Source organism: Parasteatoda tepidariorum, chromosome 5 (genome assembly GCF_043381705.1).
Source record: "Parasteatoda tepidariorum isolate YZ-2023 chromosome 5, CAS_Ptep_4.0, whole genome shotgun sequence".
NCBI classification, from domain to species: Eukaryota; Metazoa; Arthropoda; class Arachnida; order Araneae; family Theridiidae; genus Parasteatoda; species Parasteatoda tepidariorum.
Window position 1 is genome coordinate 87,424,246 of NC_092208.1, and position 25,786 is coordinate 87,450,031.

Genomic DNA, 25,786 nt, shown 5'->3' on the forward strand with positions numbered 1-25,786 from the left:
CAAATTTCGTTTGCTATGTCTGAATAAACTTTTAAAACACTCTAATTGGTATTAAAAGAGCGTTTGGTCTTTTTAATTGGTCCTTTGTGTATTGATCATTATAAAAGGGTGGTGCAAAAGATATATATTTCTGTTTTACACCTTAATGTTTCAGATTCTTTGGACGCGCATTGCTTATTAAAGATTCCGTGAGTACTCTCTGGCATGATCTGGGTGTAAACTACCATTACCAGTCAACCCTTTCCAATAATCCTTTCGAGTTTTCTAAGAAAGCTTTCACCTGTCTTCAAAAGGCAATTAGTATTTGTCCCATTAATGATGCTCATTGGAGAACTCTTGGGGTGATAGCTCTTGGAGAAGGTTAGTTCATTCTTTAAACATTTTCTTTCTAACATCTGCAAGGACCAAAAAATGCTTTATAATTTTCTGTTTAATGACCACTTAGAAATTCAAAATTTAAAAAAAAAGAAAAAAGAACGATACATTTTAAATTATAATTCATTATATAGGTTGTAATTCAGGGGGTCAGAAGTAATAAATTAATTACTTTAATAGTTTAAGCATTTTCATTCTAGCATCAGCATCAAAAAGTATTTATTTAAATAATATAATTTCTTGTATGTTGTCTAAAAAAAATAAAAGTTCAGAAAAAGTGTTAAATTTCAATTTAAGAGTTTATTATTGTTATCATCAAGGTTTAATTCAAGGATCCGTGTCAATTTTTCCTTATAGATCATATTACAATGAATTCATTGTTACCAGGCAAAATTTATTGAGAGATAAATGAACATGTTGCATTTACGGTTCTATTATTTCATAGGTTTTAGATTTGTGTATAAAATTATACAATCTTTTATAAACATTACTTTTTATAACAAATAATTACATACATACAAATGAAATATCCTTTTTTTTAGAGAAATAAGAAACATAATTCACATCAATACAATTTGCCTAATTTGTGACTATTCCTCATTATAATAAACGCATAAATTATTAATACCTAATTCATCAATATCTAGCTGTAAATTAAGGGATTTCAAGATTGTAAGTTAATAGTTTTATATTAATTAATTAGCGGCTCATAATTTTTCATAGAAAGCTATCAACCGTTTGCAACGAACCTCAAAAGATGGCGCTACATGAGTCGAGCTATGATCTCAAATTGTAACTTTAACAAACTAGCATCATTCATATTTTGAAGTCGTGAAAATATTTTCACTGAATCATGTCACCTGAGGTGTTGCTCTATAAATCATCTTTTAAAGTAGTCCAGAAATTCGTATTTAATTTTTTATGATAACTATTGATTAGTGAATAATTTCTTTCTTTCATTACCATATTAATTTATTGAATTGTATGAATGATATGATTTAAGTATAAATCTTGTTGGCATATTTTTTTATCTACTCTTGTAAGCAGACAGACTGAAGCATATTTTCCTTTTTTTATGATATAAGATTTTTTGTTTTGTTTGACTTCTTAGTTTTTCAAGATTACATGCCTCAAATGCTCCTGAATATACAAGTTTTTTCTTTTTTAATTCTTCTATATTCAACTTATTTCTCTTTTTCAGGATTGAAGGATTTTGCATTTGGCCAGCATGCTCTGGTAAAGTCACTTCTAGTCAACAGACATGTAAGAATTTCTTAACAATTTTGTGATGTTTTTTACTGAATTTTTCTGGGCTTATGAGTATTTTCTGAGTATATAAATTATACCTGCATCATTTCTAAGTAAATTCAGTACAGATGCCAATTCATCAAATAATCTCATTTAATAACTTGTATAATTAATACGAAATAGTATATCTTACTTTAATTTTAATTACATAGATAATTAAATAATTTGAATATCTTCAAAGTATGAAACTAGTGTTTATTAAAAAAATAGGAAAAGCAGTAGTATAAAGTGAAATGAAAATATATTTTTTTAAAAACTTCAAATCATAAAAGTATTCTTTAATTAATAAACAAATTAAAAAATTTTGATTTTAAATTCAAATTGATGAAATGAAAAAAATATATGGTTAAAACAACACTGGTTTTGAACTATAAATGTGTAATACACTCCATTTGTGTAAATGTCTGTTTCAATTCTGTACATAGAAATTGCCATATAATCTGCTGAAAATCAAATCTGGTTCATTATTTGTGGCTACATTGTAGGGAAATCATTTTTCTTTCAAATGTGGACTTCATTCAAACTATATTAAGGGAATTTATATATTGCACTATATTAGTTTATTGGTAGTATCTCCTAGTTAAAAAATATAGTATTCTGGAAATTCTATTTTTTAATATCCCTATTTTATAATTTTAGGATGCAGAAACTTGGACGAATCTGGGCATTTTATATTTGTTAAACCAAAATATTAAGGTAACTTTTATTTTATTTGTGTATACATGAATATCCTTTTTGTATTGTCATTGGATATTATTACTATTTTAGCTTTCTCACTTCGCTTTCAAAATGGCTCAGTCTGCCGAACCAAGTTATCCCCTCAGTTGGATTGGCCAAGCATTCATTGCTGAAAAAGTGAAGCATTCAGAAACTCTGGATCTTTTTAGACATGCTACAACACTTGGATCTCACGTAAGGAAGGTTTTTATGAGTCATTTCTAATTGCTCTCTTTGGCTGACAATCCCAATTGCAGTTTCTTATATAGTTCATGCAAGTAACTTTTCATCACAGATTTTTTTTAAGCATCTTAAAATCTTTCACCTGTGTGAAATTTTTTTGAACTGTTAGAATCTGAAACTAAAAAATAATCAGCAGTTACATAAGCATAAGATCAATCTTTTTCAAAAATTTAGAATTTTCTTTTACTGAAATAATTGAAAGTCCTTTACAACACGCACACACAGACTTTGGTTACAGGCTGTTTATGGGCTATATAGGAATGTATTCCAATTATACTCAAAAATTATTATTGACTAAAATTCAAACTAAGTTAATATACATCTTTAAAAGGATAAACTTTTCATGTATATTTTCTCTTTTTTATGCAAAATTTGCGATACTCTCGATGTCTCAAAGTTAAAGAGACGCTAAAAAAAATTTGAGATAGCAAGTTTTCGAGATAAGAAGTTCAGAACTAAATATGTTCGAAAAAATAGAAAAGTATATAAAATAGTCTTCCAATCTAGCCTCTTGTCGCTACCATGAGCTCTTGGTGCTTTGTTTAAATCAGCTTCTAAAATTTGCTATTTTAGGTGATTTTTACAGTGCTATTGTCTTATAAATATTATTTCTTTTGCAAACAAATTCCCTTCCACATGTGAAGAGATTATTATTAGGTTAGTAAAATCAATCAAAGCTTGAAATGTTACCATTTCTGTTTTCAGTTCTGACTTGTTGCCTTGTGATGTGCTGCATTCTCACTGTCTAAAAGATTAATATTATCAAAGAAATTAACTCCTTAGTTTTTTTAGAAATATTTTTTGTTTAAAATTATTGCATTGATACACACTGTATGTATATCAAAGTAATTATATATATGTGAGGGGACCGGAAAGTAATGTTGTTTCGGCGCATTAAATATTCGTTTGTCTTAAAAGCCAATTCATTTTTTTTTCAATTCATTTTCGATCCAACATTGAAAGGTTGTTACTAACGAGGGTGAATACATTATTGATTAAAAATAAAATCTTGATAACAAATATCAAATGCACCGAAACGACATTACTTTCCGGGCCTCCAAATACACGCTGAATTGTGTGAAATAAAGAGAGCCTCTTTGTTGGGGGATCACATTTCTTTTGGCCAATGACTGTTTATTGTGTTATAAACGGCTATTGGTCAATGAATGATGCTTTATAATACCATTCTATTGAAGCATTTGTCCTGTCTATCTTGAATATTTAAGTAGTTATAATTATTTGAAATTATAGTAATCTAAGTATTATTTTGCCCTTTATAAGTCCACTTTTTCTATCTATGTTATGTTAAAATGTTATGGAATTGAGATTGATTTATATGAAAAAAATTCAGTTAGCTTATTACATAGAGTTAATTTAATTTTTATGACCATTTTTTCATGTGGTCTGGAGTTTTAAAATTTTACGTAAATCTAGGAATTGGCCGTATAAGATGTTTTATTTTAATCTTAGAACGAAGCACTCGCTGGTTATTCAAAAGCAGTGTGTGAGGCACTTCTGAATACTGAGGATAAAAACTCTCTATCATATAAATATAACATTGAAGAGATGGACGCAGTTGTCCGTGCTGCTGACTGTTCAATAAAATTTATAGGTATGTACAATGTGATTTCACTATATTATCTTTAGAAATGAAAGATGTGTTGTATGCAGTGTTCGGAAGTAGCAAAACAATACTGTCCAAACAATAATTTCTCAGAGTCCCAGACTCCTACAAAAAAACGTCTTTACTTCACAGCCACTTCGTGCGAACTCCTTACTTATCTATACTCACTTCATCTACACTTGATCATCACAACACGACACTACTTTTTTTTATAGTGAGTAGTGCAATATAAAGAAAAACAGTATTTTTTAGCGATTCCTGGCAGCTACTTTTAACTTTACTTTTGTTTTTAAAAAAACTGTTTAAAAGTTTCGGAATCTGATTGGCGGTATGGATCCATAAGACTTATTGAGAATGCCTCCATGACCAAGCTTGAGTAAGAATTATGTATTACTAACATATTAACTAGCCATAGCGAATAATAGCTAATTTATAACTTTGACTACACTTTCACAAGCAAATATAAACTCTTGAAATATTAATGTTATTCCTATGGAAAAAAAATTTCTGTAAATTTTTTATGTACTTTTTTTCTTGGGGGAAGTGAAAAAGCATTAAACGGTTAACAAAATTGCTAATCTTTGGAAATTTCTTGGCATTTCCTAATTTAAATATTCCTGATGAAAAAGACATGATAAGTTAAAGGTTTAGAGAGCAAATTCATAAAAATTGTTATAGAATAATAGGCTTTATCTAGAGAAATTATAAAAAGGGATGAAGGTAAATTATTATTTGTGGTTCAAGATAGAATAGTAAGGAAAGAAATTAAATGTTCGTTAAAGTGTCATGAAACTTTTAAATTATAATTTTCTTGTGTCAAATAGTTTGCTTTTAATAAACAAATCGTCAATTACACCCATTTATTTTTATATTTATATCATTTTTGATGATTTTAGAAGCCTTTTTATTTTAATTTTTTAAGGCTACTTTTTAAAGAATGTTAGGTTACCACCCAAGCTTTAGCTATGAGTTCTATCAGCATTATTATTTTGTTTTTAATTAATTGAATATTAAAACTAACACTAAATAAAAAATGTATTTTTATATTTTAGCCAACAATCATAATTCTGCTGAAATGAATAACATATTAGGAATATTGTTAGAGAGACAGCGTATATGTAATGGATCGCTTTTGGCTTATGAAAGGTAATGAAATATTAATTATGTGTTAATATAAATATTTATTAGTTGAAGGAAATATACTTAGATACTTTTCTCTTGTATTATAATCTATATTTACACTTTGGTTCGGTAAATTTTTTACTATTTAAATTTTGTACTAAAAAAGAATTTATGGTATAGGCAGTATTTTTAGAGTTGGTTTCTCAAAGCAACGGCTCTCAATTTTCACGAGCTATGGAACCCCAAATAATTTACCTTCTTTTGGTGTGACGCCAAATTAATAAATAAAGTTTGTTAGCAATTGTAAACTTAACCTAAGAAACACAGTTTTGAAATAGTGTTAATTTTTTTAATCTTTTTTATCAATAATAGTCTTTAAAATTGATTTCATGTTAGACAGTTGAATCCACAGGTCTGAAGCAGCATGTCGCCAAGCTCTGAATTAGTTCTTAGTGTATGCCTAAGCTATAAATAAATATATAAATAAGCTGAATTATGGTTTTTGTTGACATGAAAATGAATTATGAACATTGAATTAACTGTCATAAATATTGAAAATGCTTATCAAAGAAACACATTTTTTTATTGTTGAGTTTTGTTATTCTCTTTAAATTAAAAAGTTTGAGAAGTATCAGGGCAAATCTCGTATAAATGCTGGTTGTTTGAATAATTTATTCCAGAGATTGTTATTAGAAAAAATATTTTCTTATAAAATAGCACAATTTTTTTTTACTGACGTTTTGCCTAAATAATTTCATAAAAATAACCGAAATATTAAATAAGTAACAGATTGTTTTGATTGGATATAGATATGAAAATAGGTTTCCAAAATACTATTTATTATTATTTTTTAAAGTTTTAACTCTCAGAATCCCTGTGACTTTTCTACGGAACCCTAGGGATACCTTTTGGGAACCGCTGGCCTTAAAGTACCTATTTTTTTTTAAATTTCAATTTCTTTTCTTCTTTTTCTAACATTTAGTTCTTAAAGTCACTTTAAAAAAATTATCCATTAACCAGCATGCGCTGGTGCCAATTTCCTGTTTTTGTTCTTTTGTCAAACAGGAAAGATGGAATTTCTTCCTCATTTTCCAGTTTAAAAGGTTGGTGTGGATTGAATTAGGAGTAAAAGTCCTCCTATGTTTCCTATAAATCCTATGTATTAAAAAACTATCCTATATTTTTGTATACTTCAATAAATTGCACATAATTGGCAATTTTTCATATTGAAAAGTATTGAAATATATCCTTGCTATAGTAACTATGTTTTATTGGTGCTAAACTTTTTTTCCTTACACCTTAAATAAGTTTATGTGTGAGATAGTTTTTCTACTAATTAGATAAAAACAAATTTTTGAACTAATCAATTAAGATTTAAAGTATGGTTTATTGCTTATTTTAAGAGGAAAATTGTGTGGGTTATTAAGTTTATGAGTATTTTGAGACAAATTTTTAAAAAAATGTCATATGTTTAATAATGCAACTTAATTTGCCTTTTTATAATTCATTTTCTTGAAAATTTGACTCTCTTTGTTATAATACAATGGTTTTTGACTTAATGTTTCTACAGACTCCAAGTAGTTGCAAATCGGTGTTCATTTATTATTTTGATTGGGTATATCTATATAATCTGTATATCTATATATCTGTCCAGGCCGAATTTACTACCGTTTAGCGGTACCTTCACAAATTCAATTTTAAGTAAAATGGTAGTTTCACAAATTTAACTTTAGGAAAAACGGTAGTTTCACAAAATACTTTTTACAAAATACTTTTTCTTAAAATTTTATTTTTGTCTCCCTTAAGAAACAATAAATCTGTATTTTTACCATGTTTTTGTGTTGACTTTTTAATATAATTTTTAATTTTTCACAAATTATATCAAAATTTTCAATAAATAGGTACTTTTCAGAAAAGCCTAGACAGACCCCTGATATAGCAGGGTTCTTCTTAAACACTTCAGCCGGTTACCGGCCAAGGTCAGTATATAACCGGGCTGATGAGATTTAAATCACCTGATAGTTTTTTTTTTTTTTTTTTAGAAATCATTGATTTAAGTCCAATATTTTTTAATACAAATATGCCCTTAAGAGTACATTTATAAATTTATTATTTATGATTTTCTTTGTTGTTGGATTCTATTGGTATTAAAGGTTTTATTTAGCGACATAATGATAGGGAAATTTATGTTAATTGTTACCTGATGTCCAAAACACACAATTTTTTTTCCTCCCTTTTAGTTTGATGAGTATAGTGTAAAGAACTTCTTCATATACAATAAGTACATACGGACAATAGATGGTGTTTATTGATAAATTAATACAAATAACTTCCACTTATCACTATTTTGTTAAGAATTACTTTCACAATATTCTTTATTATGAATGAATTATCTATTTGTTAGTTCTCTGCACCATAAAAGGAAGAAAAAAGCTTTTCAGGAGTATGCAGAGGTAAAAATTCTTCTGTGAAAAGATGGGCCCAGTATAAATTTCTGTGTACTCGTCACTCTTTTGGATGTTAGTTCTTTTATGAAGGCTAGTTTGCTCTAATACTTGATCCTTGTCTTCTGAGTGAGGTTAATATTACATGGCTATAGAATTGAACATTGATAGTACTAAACTCAAAAATAAGTGGACTGTTCATCGCTGGTTATAAAATATAATAAAATAAACTGAACATGTTTGCCTTTGCAGATTAGAATCAGAACTTAAAAAACATTTTCAGTGAATAGGTTACATCAACAGAGAGTGGGTGGCATGATATATACTGTAAAACCTCATGGTATGTAAGGCTGGCCCTAATTTGTTGTGCATCTCAGATTTTTTTTTCATAATCAGAATACTTAGTTTAAATTTTTTTTAGTGTTACTTCATTTGATCTGACTATCATAATCTTGTTTTCTATTATTTTTAGAGCTTTGAATCTCATGAAGGATAATAACGAAACTGAGTTTGATCTGGCAGTACGAATAAATTTTGCTAGAGTATTAAGGTATTATTATTATTTCATTATTCAGTTATTATAAGTTACTATGCCTCAACAAAAGACATTTTATTTGGAAATTCATTGATTTTTTCGAAAGTAGTACATGGGGGGAAAAATTCCTTTTCAAAAATTTTTTTTCTTGTGCAAACATATAGCAAACAATTTTAAAAATTAAAAATTAATCTTTTTGACAAAGATTTTTTACATGAAATTAGTTACAAACTAAAATGCTTTGTTAAATAAAGTAAAAATTTAACGAAAAAAGAATAGGTATTTATATTTAACAAATAGATTTGTTTTAAATCAACTAATCATACCGAGACATATTTTTATTTCAGTTTAAGAATATTTTAGATTATGATGATTAGATTACGATAATTTAAAAATATGTTTCTATTGATGCAACAAACTTAAATTCAAACAAACTCTAGGTTACTTTTCCTCAAGTTGAGATTTGCATTCACACCAACTTATAGTTTGATATAAGATAAATATTTTATAAAGTTGAAAGAGATTAGGAAATTTTGCATAAACCTGAGCCCTTCATTTATATTGACATTTTTTTCATCGTCCAAAAGAACTCAGCATCAAAGTCTTATAAATCCATACTTACGTTTCTCTAAATCCTCCAAATTTGACTGGAGGGTATAAAAGATGTAGCCAAGAAATAAAATGTTAGAGTTAATGTATGTTTTAAAATAATAGAAATCATGAAGTATGTTTCATGTATTACCAGAGTTATCCTAGGGTAGAAGAAGTGAAAAAATTTTAAACATGCTGTGTCATCAATTAAATGTCAGTGTCTCTGTAGAGGCCACAGACAGTGCTCAAAATAAAAAAAATTGAACATCCTGAATAACTTAAGATTGGATTTTTGTGTATTCAAACTCAAACGTGTGACAACTTGAATTATGCAAATTAATTAGTGCAGACATTCTTTTAAGCTATGAAACCGATTATTGATTCTCTGGAAACCCCTATCTGGAAAATATAATCTCAAGAGTTTAGGGGGGAGAGCAATCCGAAGTTAATACCTCTTATTAAGGTTTCAGTTTTAGCACATATTGCTGTAGTCTGAGAACTTTTAAAGCTAATCAAAACAGTTTTTCTCACAACCATAAAATACATTTATGTAAAGATAACTCCATGCAAAAAATAATTTATAATATTTATTTATTTTTCATAGTAAGTCTAAATGATTTTGGATTGTCAGCCATGCAACATTTTACATCATCTTAAAGTAGGTCTTTTTAAAGGACAAAATACGAAGTTTGAATGAAATTGGTCGAATAATTCTTGGGAAATCTAATTTTTAAGTATGAAATTTTATAAAATTGGATAGATCAAAAATTATTTGTCCTATTTTATATTAATAAGTATATTAGAAGTTATCCTAAACATCAATGATTTCCTTTGCAGTTCTGTTGGCCAAATGAAAGAAGCTATCAAAAATTTCCTTCTAGTGACAAAGAAAACTAGTGATGACACTTCTGTGATCTGCAGTCTTGCATTTGCTTTGTACAAAGATAAACAGTATGAGCCGGCATTAAAATGTAAGTTTATCCTGTGTGCAGTGCTACGCTCACAAATGTGTTCTATGTATCATACATTTTTAGAAAACTTAATGTCGTTCCCAAATAACAATGTTGATGATCTTTTTATTTCAGTATTTGCCCAAGCTTTTGAAAAGTGCAAAATCCCTGCAAATAAATCTCACATTAAAGTTGCCATGGCTATGGTTGCTACGAATATAAAAGGACCTGATTCTCCTAATCATTTAACTTTGTTATTTGAAAGGTATGTGTTTATTATTGCTTCGGCTTTAAAATTAAGTAATTCATCTATTTTTATTTATTTATTTGATTCAAGACTTATCCTTATCTCCATAGTGAATAAATTCTATGTATTATGGAATTTTTTCTGACTTTGCAAAAATTCTGTCTGTTTAATTAAAAAATCATTATTATTATTAAAAATAACTTATTTATGGTAATCTAATCTCAGAGTTCATGGTTATCCTGATTTTTCAGCAGTTTATCCTGATTTTTGTTTGTATCCAAAACATCCCATTTTCTACAGATACAAATGAGACTTTTAAAATAGCCGACTTAAAGAATCAAATTTATTTAACTTTTAGATCTAACATATTTTTATTTTAATTAATAATGCTGGAAAAAATCACATAATTTGATCGTTCGGACCCTCTGTTAATGAATTATTTGCATTACAAACTCCTCTTTCTGGATGTCCACTTACCAGACACTTTTTAATAATTAAAGTAAACAAAACTCTTTTATTTTAAAAATTAATTTTTTTGTATGAGCTAGTCAAAAATGTTATCATAATAAAAATAGCTTTTAGTTCTTGTACTGTTAAATGCATGCTTTTATTAAATTCAATTTGAAATTTAATTATGAACCACATGATTTTTATGGATTTTTAAATTTGGAAAACAATTTTTAAGCTCAAAATTTTACAATAGAATTGTTTCTGAATATGTGACAAAAAATATTTTGAAATTTACCAGTCATAAATGATTTTTATTTGTAGTTGCGATTTTTGAAAATAATTTCTTACTTTACCATATTTCTGCTTTGATTTTTTAATATATTTTTTAATTTTCGCAAATTATATATATGCATTTTCACGAAATAGGTACCCCGTAAAAAACCTAGACTGACCCCTGTAATCATGCCATAGAATTTGTAAATAAAGAGATCATATATTCATTTTAATATTGTATTCGAAAGTTAAATGGCATATTTACTGTGTTATCTCTTTGAAATTATTAAAACCGACTCTAAAAGTATTTGATTAATTAAATCTTGAACTTAGTTACAAATTTTATTTAAATATTGGTATATTAGTGTGAGGAAATATTAATTTATTGATGCTGGTTATCATTATTTAAAGCAACAGTTATGGAAAAATGTTCCATTATCTCAAATTACTATTATAAGTTCTATGCTCCATTATTAAAATCATACTGGTAACTGTTATTACTTTCTGTGTTAAACAAAATAATTTTAAAATTAAAAATAGCGCATACAGATTGTTATTCTTTTGCATAAAACTCACCATTATTATTCTTGACAAAAAATATTATTTGTTTAAAGTTTCTTGTTTGCTATTTCTAAAAGTAGTCTGGTATACACATACTGTTCTAAATATTGCCTTTTTTTCCTTGAAAAATAATATTGTCCTGTTTTCTTCGTTAATGCACCATAAAGCCTATAATCTAGATTTGCATGTTTTGGTAAAATTGCATTGCAATAGTTTTTTTTTATGTATTTATTAGATAGACCAGAAAGTGAATGATCTACATAATAAAGATTGGGCACCCTTAAAAACCTTCCTGTTTGATATTTCTACGCAATTATTCATTCTAGTTTATTAAAGATTTAAGAAGAAAAAAAATAATAAACTTATCTGAATTTTGAAAAAGGAACCATTTATATTCATTCATATTACATTCATTTGGATTCTTGGATCTCCCTTATTTTTTAGCATCCAAATCTCTCCAGCCTCGGTCTATGGATTGTTGGCTCTGTACTCTGGAGGTATACTTAATGAAAAACTGGATCTACTATTGGCTGCAAGAAAGGAGCTCTATCCTTACAGGTTTACCCAGCAATATGCATCCTCTACTGCTTTACTATGGGCTTCTCACTATTACATTATGGTATGACTTTTTTGTTTCATTTGAATGTGTGCGTTACATACTGCATATGAAGAAAAAACTTCTAGATAAATTAATAACATTACAAATAGATGAAGAAATATTATGTGAAGTATTAAAACGAATTTTGCATGTTATAATCACTATGTCAACCTGCAATTTACCTTTTAGAGGAAACTCTAAAAATATATTAAACAAAAATAATAGATCGAAAAACTTTTTAAACGTTCTTAATTTATTTTCTAGATATGATTCGTACCTTAAAAAACCATTTAGAGAATGCTCAAAGCAAAATTAAATGTTATAGTCCTAAAACTCAAAATTAAATGATGCCACACACATGGAACAAAATTGTAAACAATATACTAAAAGAAATTTTTAAAAAACTCCTTTCATTTGGAGTATTGTAGATACCACACATCCAAGACTGATCAAATGTCAATTGTAACAAGGCATCTTTCTATCAATAGAAAAGAAAGCATGAAAATTAATGAAACATTCTTTGGATTTATTTCTATAAAATATCAAAAAGCTGAAAACAGAAAAAGTGTATGCGACTTTTTAGGAAAAAAACAATATTTCTTTGGGAAAATGTCGATCGCAAGATTACGACAGAGCTGCTATTATGAAAGATTCGTATAATAGCTTGCGAGCAAGAATTAAAAAGAAATGTGATAATGCATGTGCATTGTGCACCCCATATTCTGCATTTAGTAATTAATGCTGCAGTAGGAAATATTACTGATATAGTTGTATTTTAATATTTGATCCATGAAAAATGCATTATTTCTAGTGAAAGTTTACCCAGATGGACCTTAATTAAAAGAATGTTCTACGGAATGTATTGTAACAAAAACACTTAAGAAATTATATCCTACTAGATTATCTTCTAGGTATGATTGTTTAATAGCAATGAACTTAAATTTACACATCATGTTAAATTGCCTTTCTTATATCATTCTAACATTAACTAAAGGTATAGAAATTGTAAAAGCAACTGCTTTATAGAAACGCAAACAAATGTCTTCATTTCAATTCATTTTGATGATAGTATTTTACAGCAAGATATCGGCAAACATAAAAACTTCAAAAACCTGAAATATCACTGGGTAAAGCCTGCTATCTTCTAGAAAAGAATGTAATTTTTCTTCAAAAATTCTGCATGAGTTTTAATAGTTCAGTCAATGAAACAAAAGAGCATTCAGAAACTATATTGCCTACCAAAAGAAAATGAAAAATTTAAATATTTTTTGGGTGAATTAAAAAAAAATTTCAGTTTAGAGACCCATGTTATAGCTTCAAAGTCAAAGTTTTTTTGCTGCTATGGATATAATGTTAAAATTAATTCGTAAAAGATTTCAGAGCATGTTTTCAATCAACAGTATGTTGTCTTCTAAGTCCCAAAGCGTTTACAGAGTATGTAGGTAAAAACCTTGTGGAATCAGCTACTAAATTTTAAGAAAATTATCAAAGTGATGTGTCAAGTGAAATAAAAGAGAGAAACATGACAAAAATTGCTGAAATCGTTCATCTTCTGATGATTAAGAGTGATGTTTTATTCTAACCTCCCAGATAAATGCACTGCTTTTTTTTATATTTCTGACTTTGCCAGTAACATCAGCATCAGCAGAGCAAACATTTATAACTGAAAGTAATCAAGACTTACTTAGAAGTACGATAACAGAAGATAAAGTAATCTTTGCTGTATTATGCATAGAAAGCTCCCGAGCTCGTAATTTAAATCTTGACTAATTGGTTCAAAAATGTCTTAATTGTAATTAATAAACAAAGATGATAAAGTATGAGAATATATTAATAGCAATAAGTTTATACCTTAATGTATATAATTTGTGCTCAAATATTTTTCCTCCTATTAATTTTTAATTCCTTGTATACATATTAGTAACACTTAACTAAACTTTGAATATTATTATTGTTATACATTGTGTTATTTTTCGTATTATTAAAATTAATTTCATTTCAGTGTGGTAAATGTATAATATGTTTCAATTCAGTTCTTTCTTTAAACCTGCCCTTTCAACTCAATTACGATTTTGATTATCTTACATTAAAATAAAATGAATACTTTTTGTTTCATATTATAATTTTAAATTTGTTGTAGTAAGTCTACACTAGACACGTTTATAAATCACCTAAGTCTTTGTATATCGCTGAATATTACTTAATGATAACAAAACTACATTTGTTGACTGATGTTGCGTTTAAGCTGGCAATTCTACTTAAAACAATTAGAATAAATTTAAAATATAATCTTTTTTTAAAATAATACTAAATAAAATCATTATTGCAAGTTTAATTTTAATGTGTATTAAATCGTAAAATTAATTAGCAACCATGAACTGAAGTACAATCGGACTTCTATTTAACGAACTTCCATTTTGCGAATTTCTCCATTTTGCAATTTCCTCGTAAAATAACTTCTAAGTAGCAAAGTGAATTTTCTATTTAACGAACATTTCTTTGANTAAACTTTGAATATTATTGTTATACATTGTGTTATTTTTCGTATTATTAAAATTAATTTCATTTCAGTGTGGTAAATGTATAACATGTTTCAATTCAGTTCTTTCTTTAAACCTGCCCTTTCAACTCAATTACGATTTTGATTATCTTACATTAAAATAAAATGAATACTTTTTGTTTCATATTATAATTTTAAATTTGTTGTAGTAAGTCTACACTAGACACGTTTATAAATCACCTAAGTCTTTGTATATCGCTGAATATTACTTAATGATAACAAAACTACATTTGTTGACTGATGTTGCGTTTAAGCTGGCAATTCTACTTAAAACAATTAGAATAAATTTCAAATATAATCTTAAATAAAATCCTTATTGCAAGTTTAAATTTTAATGTGCATTAAATTGTAAAATTAATTAGCAACCATGAACTGAAGTACAATCGAACTTCTATTTAACGAACTTCCATTTTGCGAATTTCTCTATTTCGCAATTTTTTTCAAGGAATCAAGAACATTTCGGAAATTTCCTCGTAAAATAAGTTCCAAATAGCAAGTGAATTTTCTATTTAAAAGAACATTTCTTTGAGATACACTTCCCCTATTTCCTAAAATATTTCAGACTTGTTAACTCATTTTATGGGGGAAATGACCTTGAATTGATTTTCGAAGCCACTTAACTTATCCCTTTCCCTTTTTGTTTGCATTTGAAACGAAAAACTCAGACGAAATGAAAGGATTTTATCAATAATAATTAAACTTAGAACGCATGCGGGTTTGTGTTTAATTTTACTTTAATAATAAATGCAGCTCTAATTTTATACATAAATTTAGCTTTTTTTTAATTGAAAATATGTGTAGCTTGATAGTGTAACACTGGATAATGTTTTGCTCTATTCTTGCTTTCTATGCAGATTTCTTTTGTGGTTAAGATTGATAAAATAAATAGTAGATACAGTTTACAACATAAAGGTGTATCGATCGCTCTTTTAATTATGTCTAGTGTTTATGAATTTAAAACCTGTTTAGTGTTGTTTAAGTATTTCAAAAGGTGACTTTCTATTTAACGAACTTATTATTGGGATTTAGCAACTTTGTTAAATAGAAGTCCGACTGTAATTGATTTTCTTCTCAGAAATACAACTCAAAATAAATTGAAAAAGAATGTATTATTTCTATGGCAAAAAAAAATGTAAGCCATACCTTCCCCTATAATGTGACCTTGCCATATTTTGAACAAATTGAAATTTTATTTACAGAAAGGTACCAGGCCTGCACGAAATGAGTTGCTGAAGTACATGCATTGTTTGCCTTCTGATAATAAAATCTGGCTGCAGGCTGCGGCGTGCCTTCTTCAGTGGGGTTCAGAGTCTGTTGCTGCATATTGCACAAAGGTCAGTGTCTTTCATGGAGGCTGTAAAGAAGAAGCTTCTCAAATATTTGCCTTGAGCCAGATGTCCAATCGAAAGGAAGCTCTCTCTGCTGCTCAGAAAGTTGTGCACATAAATCCAGGTATTTGTGAAGTTTTTTTTTCAAAAGTATAGTTTAGAGATTATATGGAAGCATTTTTAGATCTCTATTAGGTAATTATTATCAGTTAGCATACAATCTTGAGAGGACACTAAGTAACACTTCATGACAAATTCCCTTACCTCTACAGGAATATATTGAAGTTTATTAAGAGAAATTATGATAAGCCTAGAGTGATCCATGATGTTTCAGTGGGAGACCTGCAAGCGACATAGTGTGGTTGTCTCGATCCTGATGGGTTGTCGAAACACGGCATTTGCGTACGTTAGTAACTGTTCTTTCCATGCTATTTCGAATAAACCAAGCCTGTCAAGTACCAATTCTCTTAAGTGACACATTCTACTTGTATATACTTTCAAAGATTTGAATTCTTTCACTATATATTTCTTACTTAACACGAAGACAGACGAGATGCCTTGTAGAACATTATGCACCGAAGTTGCCAGGTGCACACAAAAAATATATCACTGTTGAAATGAAATGCATAAACAAATACTAAATGTAAGTTAAATAAAAGAAGTTGACGAAGAATTATATTTCTCCCTCCAAGTAGGGAGGTCCTAGGTAAAACTGTACAGAAGTGTTCCTGCTGCCCTCTATTTTCCCATTCAATGACATGGAGAAACCAGTTTTTTTATGCAGGTCAGCCTGCTTTTGAAAGTTCCAAAAAAGGCTGACATTTATAAGCCTGAAGATTTATTTTAAAACTTTGAAGAATTTTGTATTTTATATTTAGAAGTCAACAAAAATATTACATTTTAACACAAAAATATTTCTTGAAAAACAAACTAAAGTAATCCAACAGAAATATTTCATTACGTAAAAAATATTACCTTGCAGTTTTGATATTTTTTGTGCATTTGTTTGACACAAAAACTGATAAATTTTAGGGAAGTTGACCAATTGGGCTACACTAGCAGCTGCCTGTCATGTTGCGGACTTGGATCGAAAACATGTAGGTTGGATGTTTGGTTTTGTAAAAAAATTAGGTATGTATTTTGTTTCATTTACTCTTTCACCTTAGGCTACATTGACCACTGTACCATCCTAGGTGTTACTTTTTTTATTGATATGGAGTTTTTACCCTATAGTTCATCTAGGTTATATAGTCCCAGTACTTTCATCAGAGTTTGATTTAATAATGGTTAAAACCTAAAACTAAATGGGTATAATTCAGAGTTTTCCCTATGAAAAAAAAGGCAGGGTGTTTCCTTTAAGTTTCCTTAAAAATTTAAGCTTTTGAAAAATAATTAAAGGTAAACTTAAAAACGATATTTGTGAATAAATTTTCTTCAAAAAAAAGTGAACTAAAAATTGATTAACAACTTAAAAGCTTTTTTTATATTTTAAACTGAAAATTATGAGAAAATGAGTGTTTTCAGGGGAATTTTTTAATAAAAGATGTTTATTTAAAAAAAATAATAATTGTAAAATTTGAAATCACTAAAAAATTCTTTTAATGTACATAATTAGTAAAAAAAAGATGGAAATAATTCTAACAAAATAAATATTTGTAACTGTAATCTGAAATTACAGGGTTGCCACACGCTACTAAAATGCAACTATTTGCTACTATTTTCGGCCTTAGGCGACTGTGGCGACTTTTTTTGCCTGAAAAGGCTAAAAAAGCAACTATTTTCAGGAATAGGAAACTATTAGATTTTTTTTTACTCTTGGCGAAGTTTTTTCGCAAAAATGAACGTTACTTTTCAGAACGTTAAAAAAAGAAAGCAAACTTTAAAGGCAAAAAAAAGCAACTATTTTCAGGAATAGGTGGCTATTAGGAGATTTTTTTTTACTCTTGGCAAAGTTTTTTCGCAAAAATGAACGTTACTTTTCAGAACGTTAATAAAAGAAAGCAAACTTTTATACAATCATTTATGTCCAAAGAGCCAAAAATTTAAATTTCCATTGGATTTAATAAAGTACTTGTTATATGTTCTCACTGAGGGGCAGTTTTGTTATTTTTAATTGTTTTTTCCTTCTATTAACATTCTTATTTTATTGTAATTTGACTTTTATTTAGGTACCTATTTTCTAATATGTATGCCTTTTATATTTGTACCAAACTTTTTATTAATTAGAGCATAGCTAGGACTGGGCGATAAATCGATGTATCGTGAAATATCGAATTAACGCATATATCAGTAAGCTGATGTAGTAACTTTCGTTTTAGGCGATGCATCAGAACTCTGATTTAAGCCGCCGGAATTAGATTACAATCGCGGTTTAACAATTTAATATGCAAGGATCCTTGACTAGGCTAACGCTGTTACCTCACTAACGAAGACGATTTTGATTTCGTCTATCTGCAGAGATGAAGATAGCGTTTTGCTATTAAGATGATGTTAGTTTTGTGATGTTGAATGACGAAGAGCGAATTGAATCAGAACTCCCGGTTTCGTGCGAGGATCAGCGTTGTAATATAGAACGCAATGCATAGTTTCTTTATGTCCATTTTTGTCTTTGGGATTTTGTGTTTTTTGAAGATTATTTTCAATGGGACTTAAGTCATTTTGCGATCGTTGTGCATTTTGTTTCGTCAAAAATAATTTTCGGGTTTCTTGTAAATTATTTTCAGAAGGACTTTTTCAGCGGTCGTTTCGTTCTAATAATATTTCATACCATTTTTTTTCTGTCTGGGTTTAACGATTCTTGTCAATTATTTTTATTAGACCTACTGTTACTTTGCGATTGCTGCGCAATCACTGTTATCTTAAATTTTCATTCTGAACTCAATAGATCAAATCATTGATTTTTTTCAATTATTGTTTTCTTTTTTAAGTAATACAATTTAGTAGGGGTATTTTGTATTTAACTTTGTTATAAAAAGTTAGTTTTTTTAAATTTATTAAATGTAGTTAAGTATAATAATTTTATTGTTTTTCAACCAATAAATGCTCTGTCGATTTTTATTATAAAAAAATTAAAACAAAGCTTACCTCTATTTAATTTGCTTTTATTTTTGAGAAAATGAAAACAAAGTTTTAAAAAAATTTGGCTACTTAGTTAAAGCAATTTTTTTTTTTTAATTTAATAAAAAGTTTAGTAATGTTTTGACATTTTTAATAATTTACCATTAGTACTTAAAGTATTTTTTTAAAATTGTTATTAAAATTCTTTCAATACTTGTTTGTTTTATAATTTGTTTGATAGTCAGTATCATTTATAAACAAATAAATCTTTAGTGATTTTATTTTCAAAAATGAAAATAATAATAAATAAGTAAAAATATTTTTACATTTATTAAATACAAAATTTGACCATTAGTTAATACTACTTTTTATTATTTTAAATAAGTAAATAAAAAAGGGTCTAATGATGTTTCAAAAGCATGTTTTTTTTCTGCAAACAATTAAGAAAAAAAAATTTTTTAAAGTGAACATTTCTTTGGTTTGTTTTCCTCTTTTGTTTTTTTTCTTCTTTTAATTTTTAATGCATGTATGTAAAATAATTTGTTACAGTATTATTATTTTAAAACCAATAAATCTTAAATCATTTTTAATTTGAGAAAAATGAAATAAAGCTTGGGTTTGCTTTTACTTTGACTTCTTTATTGATTTAATTGAAAAAATTAAGCAATGATATTGATGTCATAGTAGAATTTGTTTAGAATTAACATTTTCTTTTGTACTAGATTTATTCCTCTTGATTTATTTTTGATTGATTTAAAGATTTCCCATAGATAATTTTTGAACATATGCTAAATTGCTATACATCACTATATCGTGATGTATAACTGACGATGTATCACGATTTAAAATTTCTAGCATCACCCAGTCCTAATAATAGTATTTGATAATTAAGCTATAATTTTAGTTATTTAGCTACTATTTTTGATAAATTTTTGTTCCTGTTCAGGCAACTATTTTCATACTTGAGGCTACTAGAAGCAACTATTTTTGTTCATTTTTCACTGTGGCAACCCTGAAATTACTATTACAAATATTTACTTAAAAATATTTAAAAGAAAAACAGCAAGTAAACATTAAATAAACACAAATTGAATATGTAAAAGCTTCATTAAAAAGAAATTACCGAGTTATACCTTTGCCGGAAAAAAAATTTTGATGATAGTAATCTTCCTTCTTCTTTTAAGGTTGCCACTTGAATGATGTTATGTAACTAAAGTTAGAAATTAGTGAACAGATGTAGATGTCTTCGGAGTTGGCGATTTCTAAGAGTCAGTACTTGGAGCTACTGTAGCTCCTCAGGAAAATGAGACCAGCTCATTAAAGCAAGAACTGGCATTAAAAATAAAGTAAAAATAAATGATAGGATTCTAAAATTATGTGTGTGGATTTATTTTTTCTTAGAACAAATTGAAAACCTTTTTAAAAACAATACTTTTGTGATTAAACATGCAAGTTGCGATAGGTAAAAGAACTGGTAGTGATTCACGATTAACTATGGCTTATGTGTGCTCGAACCCTTTAAAATTGAATTTAAGAAAAAAAATGTAGGGAATTTTGTTTAATAAATATCCATAGGTCATGAAATAATCTTCCACCAATATTCTCTGACTGATTTTTATGAGACCATATAAAAAATGGGCACCCTTAGGTAAGATTTCTTACTTTTTTTCTAGCAAAAGAGCAGAAGGTGAAGCCAGATTTTTTGGGATGGCTTGTTGTAATGGAGATATTCCATCATATTAATTGTGGAGACTTATCAGCTGCCAGTACCTTAATGAGTCAGGTGATTATTTCATTCATTCAGATTCACAAAGTGATTAAAATGAAACTTTTAATAGTGTTACAGAATTGTTTAAAAAGCGTATATTGATCCGGTCACTACAACACATTTTTAGAATGGAATCAGAGGTGCCAACTAATCTGATTTCTCCATAATTATTATGATTTAGTCATCAAGGTGCGGTTGATACGATTGAGTAATAAAACAGTAACATCTGCCGTTGACTGATAAAACAGAGTAACTTAACAATTGAGTAACTTCTTACAGTTGAGTAATAAAAATTGAGGTTTTAAGGAATATTTGTTATAATCATTTTGCTAAGGTTTTTTGTCCCTTAACTACAAAGAGTTCAGAGAGCCATAATGGCGCAGGGGATAGAGCATTCACCTTCCAATGATGTGAACCGGGTTCGAATCCCAGCAATGGCTGATCAATACAAATTCTGCATTCGGCTTGCACCAACCACAGTGCTGATGTGAAATATCCTCAGTGGCAGACAGATCATTGGTTAGAGTCCCCTTAACATCAGGGTAGTAACCGTGGAAGGCTTTGGCTGTTTTCTGCCCCATGTAACTCAAATACAGGTTAGTACCATCAAAAAGTCCTCCACGAAGGCAAAATTTATCCCAATATTTAATCCAGGAGTTCCCTTTTCTTCTGAATTGGATTCAAAATTGCAAGGCTACAGAATTGAGCATTCGCTCAGTCGTAAACCCAATATATTGGGTTGGCTGTTCATCGACGGTTATAAAAAAACGAGTTTTCTGCAGAGTTTTTATAAAACCTTAACTGTACTAAAAGAAAATATTAACAAGAAATTTATAATGATCTGCTAATTGCACCAAACACTGGACCTCAATAGTTCCAATAACAACACAAGTTTCCAATAACAAAGCTAAATTAATTTTTGTTGAAACTGATGACTGAAATCAAAGTATAACAATTTGATTCCTCTTTCTCCTTAATTATTTTTAATATGCTAGTCGCTGAGAAGGTTGAACTGAACAGTGTTACTTTTTAAAGCCTGCCTAATTGTAAGACTTGTCTCAACATTAAATATAATATTTTGCATAGCACATTTATGGTTTGTTTGCAAATATTTCAGATTAATTTATTCATTTAAATTATATGTTTTCTGTCTTTTAAAGGTTCTTCCAATAAAATCTTTCAATTCCGAAATCACGTCGTGTCTGCAAATTCTCGATGCTGTGATAAAAGTATTTTCATCTTCAAGTGGAAACCTGCAACCTCTCTTTTTAGCCATCAAAAATAATCCAAAATCCTTTTTTGGCTGGAGTGTGAGAAAACGCTTTCGTAACTTATTCCTGTCATGTATATATTTACTTTTTGCATAGTTTTAATAATTATTATATTGCAGGTACTCAGCCAGTTGTTGCTCGATTCGGGAAATGATGTTGAAGCTGAGAAAATGCTCTCACATTTTATTGTATCCTGTGAAAAAATGTAAAAATCCTTTATTATTGTTTAATCCTTGACTCTATTACAGTTACTAGAACTGGAACTTGTTACAAATTCTAGTTACTAGAATTTGTGGTATTTAAATTGTGCACGCTTTTTCAGGTTTCCTAAGTGGACTGCCTATCCTTTGTTGCAACTTGCCATCCTATCTTACAGAGCTTTACAAGTATGTTCATTTCTGAGCTTTTCAAAATTTTTGCTATTGTAGTTCTCTGTTAAAATTAGAACACCGAAAGGGAGGAAAGTAAACTTGCTGTAATGAACTTTCAAACAGAAGTTGTCCTAATTGTTTTCATACTGCAAGACAATCAACATCAAGGCATGAATAATGAATAAGATGTATATAAACTGCTATATGGGATTCCCTATCCAATAATCCTTGGATCGATTCGATGCTGGTTTTGGTATTTTTCTCTATTTCATAACGATTTTTCCTCTTAACAAAATTACATGGCCAGACTCTGCAGTGGAGCAGTATATGGCGTATTAGGTTACACAATAAAAAGAGCATATAGTATCAGTTAATTTTCCAGATAATATCTTCATTTAATATAAAATTTATGGTAAAATGTGTTGCAAGAATTTCTTATATACTTCTCTTTTTTTAAAGAAAGCAGTAGAAAAGTCAATGGTTTATTTGATGTTATTGTTATTCAAAATTGGACGTTTCATATGCTTTCTTTAAAAATTTTAAACGAAATTCTTGCAACTCAATTTAAGATAAGCTTCATTTAAAATGAGCATTATGTCTGGAAAATTAATTGATACAATATCAACTTGTCTCTTATAAGTTACACCCAGTATTTTATTTCTTACTTTTTTGTGCAAAACTGGAAAAGTTTTATTTTTTCTTTTAAGTTTTTAACATTATTTTATTCTAAAATTGCTACATAATTTTAATATTTATACCTAGACTTATCAAAGAGTACCTGTGAAATTTTTCCTAAATCCCTCTGAAAATTTCCACCACTATGCATTATTCAAACTTTAAATCTTTTAAAATCAAATAAGTTTAAAGGGAAAAAAATTGCATTATTGCTAAATAAAATTTCAGTTCAGAAATGTCAGGAAAGGTGTTTCTCAATCTTTTGGTGCTCTTATATTTCAGGTTGCACAACTCCCTGAAGAAAGAGAAAAGTGGCTCCATCTAGGTGTAGAAGTGTCTGGAAAAGCCGTCCACGCAGTACCCTCTAACCAGGCAGCACGTTTCTTACAGGGCCTCTTTGCATTGGAATCTGGAAACACCAGGTATTTTATTTCTTCTTGAACTCAAATTGCTTATGTTATATTATGAAATGGAAGGGAAAAAAATAGTTTAGAAAATGGGAAGTTATTCATGATTGTTAGATTATGTTTTGCTTTTTTTTCCACTACTCTCTATGATAATTCTGAAAATGATGCAAAATGGCAAAAGGAAGAAAAGCCACAGTTTTTTTAAAAATGTATAATATTAGATATAATTTTTAATGTAAATAATTTTTTGCAGCGAGATAGAATAGTGTATAGTTTAAAATTTTAACTTAAGTTTTTGAGTTTAACATAACTTAATCTGTGGCTATTTCTTTTGCAAAAGAATTTTAAAAAAACACCCTTAAATTCATTAGTGAAAACATCGAGAATGTACCCCGTAGCCAATATGAAATATGGCTAGTACAACTGTACATTATGATCAAAATTAAAAGAATGTGTGCATGTTATTTCAACAGAAAGAAAAGTACTTTGCTCTGCAAATCTTGATGTACAAGCTTCAAGAAGTAATTTAAGAGCTTTAAACACTTAACCTTCATTAAGTAGTATCTACATTTCTGAAGTAATTTATCACTACATTAAAAGAAATAGTTGTGGTTGATGTTAACTACATTTGTAATAAAGTAGTTTTAAATAAATTAAAAATAATAATTTTTTTTGACCTGTGCAAAGAAACTACAAACATATAAACTACCTGACTGATACACTAAAAGTTTACTCCTGAGTGCTGTATCGGTCAGAGCATAATCTGTGAAACTTCACGCTGAATCCTGTATTCAAATGGCAAGCATGTATTCAAATGATTATAAGAACTAGAGCATGTTTTTATACGTTAACTAGAACTCTATATAACCACTTGAGTTGATATGTTCATCTTTAAATGATAGGCAAACATGTATACAAACAGTTGCAATAAAATTATCTTGATAGTGTCACTTATTTTATTTGACTCCTTGGCGCATGTATTGCAGATGCATTTGAAAAATATATTTATTGTTATCAATTGTGTGTGTAAATACTTTATTTGTAGCTTGGCCAGGAGGTGTTTTGAAAAAGCTTCTGCGTTGCAGTCCAATGGGAGGAAGGGTATGTGGATGGAAAAGATGGCCAATGATATTTTGATGCACAAAAACTTGAAGAGAAAATAAAGGTTCGTAAATAACTTCATTTTTTCCTTTTACTAGCTAAAATCAATGTTTTTTTGGGGGGTGAGGGGATTGATTTTGAAATGTATAATGTGTATTAATAGTGCAGTTCTTTTTCTAAATGTATTCTATCCTAAACATGCCTCTTTCTACATAAAACATTAGTAATTTAACTTTTGTAATTTTTTTTATTCTATAGGTGTGATTGAGGTGAAGAGGAAAGAAAGAAGAATTATTCTAATATTGCTTTATATTTTTACTTATTTTTTAAATAAATACCATCTCTATTAAAGCTATAAAATTGTGACTTTTCTTTTAGTATGCTATCAAAATGACGTAAAAGCACATCACGGTCGAACAATATACAGGGAGGAGTCATATGACAAGTTTCCCTTCGAAAAACACGGGAGTAAAGAACACAGTGATTGTACATGTAAAACACCCATAGACTATTGGGTATCATTCCACCTTTTAGTGTCTGCACAGGATTAAGACCTCTTGAGGCCCTAAGCACTGAAAATATTTTGGTGCCCCTCTCTAACAATTAAAAATATATCTACTATTAAGTCAAGTGTTAATTCAAAATATAAAATCAAAATTTTTTTAAAAGAAAATATTTAGTCTAATTAAAACAAAAAAATTAAAATAACATAATCAATTGAAAACTTTTCAATTAATATGAAAAAAATAACTTCTGTTTGTGTATAACTACAATGTGCAAAAAAGCAAACACTTTGAATAACTTATGATCGAAAGTTTGAATTTTTATATACTAAGAATCAAAATACTTTAAATTAGAAAAACAGACACGTACTTTTACTAAAAAAAGCATACCTTTTTTTTTTCAATTGATTCAAATTCTTGACTCTCGAAATAAATAGCCCTATCTCGAGACTTAAATATTTAGCACATAATAATAAAATTTATTTACCTAAAAATAGTTCCTTGTCAAAAATAATTTTTAAAAAGTATTAATTATTTTATATTTTATTTATTAAGAGAATAGGCGAAAGAACTTTTTGAAAATGAAAATTTAACAAATGTCATTTTAAATGACAAAATACAAAATTTAATGTGTACTAAATCAGTCAAATACAATTGTATTATTCAATTTCAAAAAAGTTATATATTTAACATTTAATTTCTCAAGA

The 25,786-nt window shown here is 28.3% G+C and overlaps 1 protein-coding gene across 2 annotated transcripts in view; it reads left to right on the plus strand.

Moving 5' to 3' along the window:
* Positions 1 to 24,936, plus strand: part of LOC107453652 (superkiller complex protein 3) — a 73,321-nt gene extending 48,385 nt beyond the window's left edge. Inside the window, exons 22-40 of one of the 2 annotated variants that reach the window (XM_043039681.2) lie at positions 155 to 360; positions 1,577 to 1,638; positions 2,323 to 2,379; positions 2,452 to 2,595; positions 4,114 to 4,255; positions 5,320 to 5,413; positions 8,306 to 8,383; positions 9,797 to 9,930; positions 10,045 to 10,174; positions 11,885 to 12,059; positions 15,798 to 16,050; positions 16,959 to 17,057; positions 20,657 to 20,766; positions 21,912 to 22,061; positions 22,142 to 22,227; positions 22,345 to 22,408; positions 23,351 to 23,490; positions 24,521 to 24,640; positions 24,835 to 24,936. In XM_043039681.2, coding sequence (XP_042895615.1) covers positions 155 to 360; positions 1,577 to 1,638; positions 2,323 to 2,379; positions 2,452 to 2,595; positions 4,114 to 4,255; positions 5,320 to 5,413; positions 8,306 to 8,383; positions 9,797 to 9,930; positions 10,045 to 10,174; positions 11,885 to 12,059; positions 15,798 to 16,050; positions 16,959 to 17,057; positions 20,657 to 20,766; positions 21,912 to 22,061; positions 22,142 to 22,227; positions 22,345 to 22,408; positions 23,351 to 23,490; positions 24,521 to 24,638 — 2,242 coding nt within the window. In that variant the 3' untranslated portion in view covers positions 24,639 to 24,640; positions 24,835 to 24,936. The remainder of the gene's footprint in view (positions 1 to 154; positions 361 to 1,576; positions 1,639 to 2,322; positions 2,380 to 2,451; positions 2,596 to 4,113; positions 4,256 to 5,319; positions 5,414 to 8,305; positions 8,384 to 9,796; positions 9,931 to 10,044; positions 10,175 to 11,884; positions 12,060 to 15,797; positions 16,051 to 16,958; positions 17,058 to 20,656; positions 20,767 to 21,911; positions 22,062 to 22,141; positions 22,228 to 22,344; positions 22,409 to 23,350; positions 23,491 to 24,520; positions 24,641 to 24,834) is intronic. The other variant, XM_043039683.2, reaches the window with a different exon arrangement.
* The last annotated feature ends 850 nt before the right edge of the window (positions 24,937 to 25,786 follow it).